We start from the raw sequence: 2,807 nt of genomic DNA on the forward strand, positions 1-2,807 counted from the left end.
GTATTTCTATATATTCTACGAAACAGTATTTCTATATTCAATATACCAGTATTTCTATATATTTTACCTAACATTATTTCTATATTCAATATACCAGTATTTCTATATATTCTACGAAACAGTATTTCTATATTCAATATACCAGTATTTCTATATATTTTACGGAACAGTATTTCTATATTCAATATACCAGTATTTCTATATATTCTACGAAACGGTTTTTCTATATTCAATATACCAGTATATCTATATATTCTACGAAACAGTATTTCTATATTCAATATACCAGTATTTCTATATATTCTACGAAACAGTATTTCTATATTCAATATACCAGTATTTCTATATATTCTACGAAACAGTATTTCTATATTCAATATACCAGTATTTCTATATATTCTACGAAACAGTATTTCTATATTCAATATACCAGTATTTCTATATATTTTACCGAACAGTTTTTCTATATTCAATATACCAGTATTTCTATATATTTTACCGAACAGTTTTTCTATATTCAATATACCAGTATTTCTATATATTTTACCCAACAATATTTCTATATTCAATATACCAGGCTATCTATATATTCTACCAACCAGTATTTCTATATTCAATATACCAGGCTTTCTATGTATTTTACCCAACAGTATTTCTATATTCAATATACCAGTATTTCTATATATTCTACCAAACAGTATTTCTATATTAAATATACCAGTATTTCTATATATTTTACCCAAAAGTCTTTCTATATTCAATATACCAGTATTTCTATATTAAATATACCAGTATTTCTATGTATTTTACCCAACAGTATTTCTATATATTCTACCAAACAGTATTTCTATATTAAATATACCAGTATTTCTATATATTTTACCCAACAGTTTTTCTATATTCAATATACCAGTATTTCTATATATTTTACCCAACAATATTTCTATACTCTATATACCAGTATTTCTATATATTCTACCAACCAGTATTTCTATATCCAATATCCAGGCTTTCTGTATATTTTACCCGACAGTATTTCTATATTCAATATACCACGCTATCTATATATTTTACCCAACAGTATTTCTATTTTCAATATACCACGCTATCTATATATTTTACCCAACAGTATTTCTATATTCAATATACCAGGCTTTCTATCAAACAATATTTCTATATTCAATATACCAGTATTTCTATATATTTGACCTAACAGTATTTCTATATTCAATATACCAGACTTTCTATATATTTCATCGAACAGTATTTCTATATTCAATATACCAGACTTTCTATATATTTCATCGAACAGTATTTCTATATTCAATATGCCAGCATTTTTATGTTTAATATATCAGACTTTCTATTTATTTTATATATCAGACTTGCTATTTATTTTATATATCAGACTTGCTATGTAATTAATATGATAAGACTTTCTATAAATTTACAAAATCTGACGTTCAATATATCTTATATATCAGGGACTATTTATGTATTTAATATATAAGATTCCCTAGAAATATCAAAACAGAACCCTAAAAAACATGTTGTTGTAATATACCATACTTTGTATATATTCATTGAATTTAAAATAACAGACTATCTGTATCTATTTTATATACCAGACCTTCTATATATTTCATATACCGGACAATATATATATTTTCAAAACTTTCATATATTAAGAATATTCTAGACTTTCTCTTCCAGCAATTTTTTGTTGTATTTTATATATACCAGGAGCATTATTCTCAAAACTTAACAGTGATAAGAAATGCCATAATTTTGATTGGATAAAAATTAGATCTTAAATTGATTTTTAATTTGATTGACAAATCAGGTGACTGGAATACCAATATGTTATATTTACCTAATTTACTTTATTTTGTTATATAACAGTTTTTTTTACACATTTTATACATCAGCCTTTCTATACATTTCATATATCAGACTATATAGATGTTTATTATATAAGATTTTCTATACATATTTCATATACCAGACTTTCTATTATGTTTATTAAGCTTATATAAGATTTTCTACATATCATTATTATAATATACCAGACTTTCTATATATATCTTTTTAAATATATCTTACCAGACTCTCTATATATTTTATATACCAAACATGATAATAATAGTTTATTCACATATATTATAGACATTATAATATGTTTTATACACCAGCCTGTTAATGTATCTAATATAAGAGAGTTTCTATGTGCCAGACATTATAATACAAGAGTTTAGGATTTTATATAGCAGACTTTCTACACATTATACTTACCAAATATTTCATACGTCCACACCTTTACATGTAAGTTTGAGCTCTTTCCGAATATCTACCCCTGGGATTTCATTCCTGTGATTTTGTAGATTAAAAATATGTGATATATGGCAATAAAGTTTGATGATGGTAAAACGAGAATATAAAATATTGTTAATGAAATCGGTTGGAAACCTAGAACCCCGTGCAGGATCACGGAAGTAACAAGGTCGCTAACTGAGCATCATTCCAAGTTGTCTAAACTAAAGAAGAAAACGGAAGAAGGTATTACATTTTCAGTAATCAAGATCACTGGAGTTAATTAGAAAACTACAAATTATCGACTCATATGCAAGATATGTACAGATCCGCTTTATAATATATAATTCTGATTACGAACGGACTTAATGGAAGCTCTATATTATAAATGTAGGAATATTATTCTTCCACGCAGTAGGAAATGACTATAACGCGTGCCACTAGGCAATATGATGCTAATTCTAGCCACGTGCTAGGTATGTTCAAATCAGTGTGAG

The 2,807-nt window shown here is 25.7% G+C and overlaps 1 protein-coding gene across 1 annotated transcript; it reads left to right on the forward strand.

The window, feature by feature from the left end:
- Nucleotides 1–307: 307 nt before the first annotated feature.
- Nucleotides 308–538, forward strand: LOTGIDRAFT_89780 (hypothetical protein; the record flags this gene model as incomplete). The annotated part of the gene is made up of 1 exon (XM_009069021.1): nucleotides 308–538. A coding segment is annotated over one exon (231 nt), but the record flags the coding sequence as incomplete, so codon positions are not given.
- Nucleotides 539–2,807: the final 2,269 nt, after the last annotated feature.

Source organism: Lottia gigantea, assembly GCF_000327385.1.
Source record: "Lottia gigantea unplaced genomic scaffold LOTGIsca_97, whole genome shotgun sequence".
In the NCBI taxonomy this organism is placed as follows: Eukaryota; Metazoa; Mollusca; class Gastropoda; family Lottiidae; genus Lottia; species Lottia gigantea.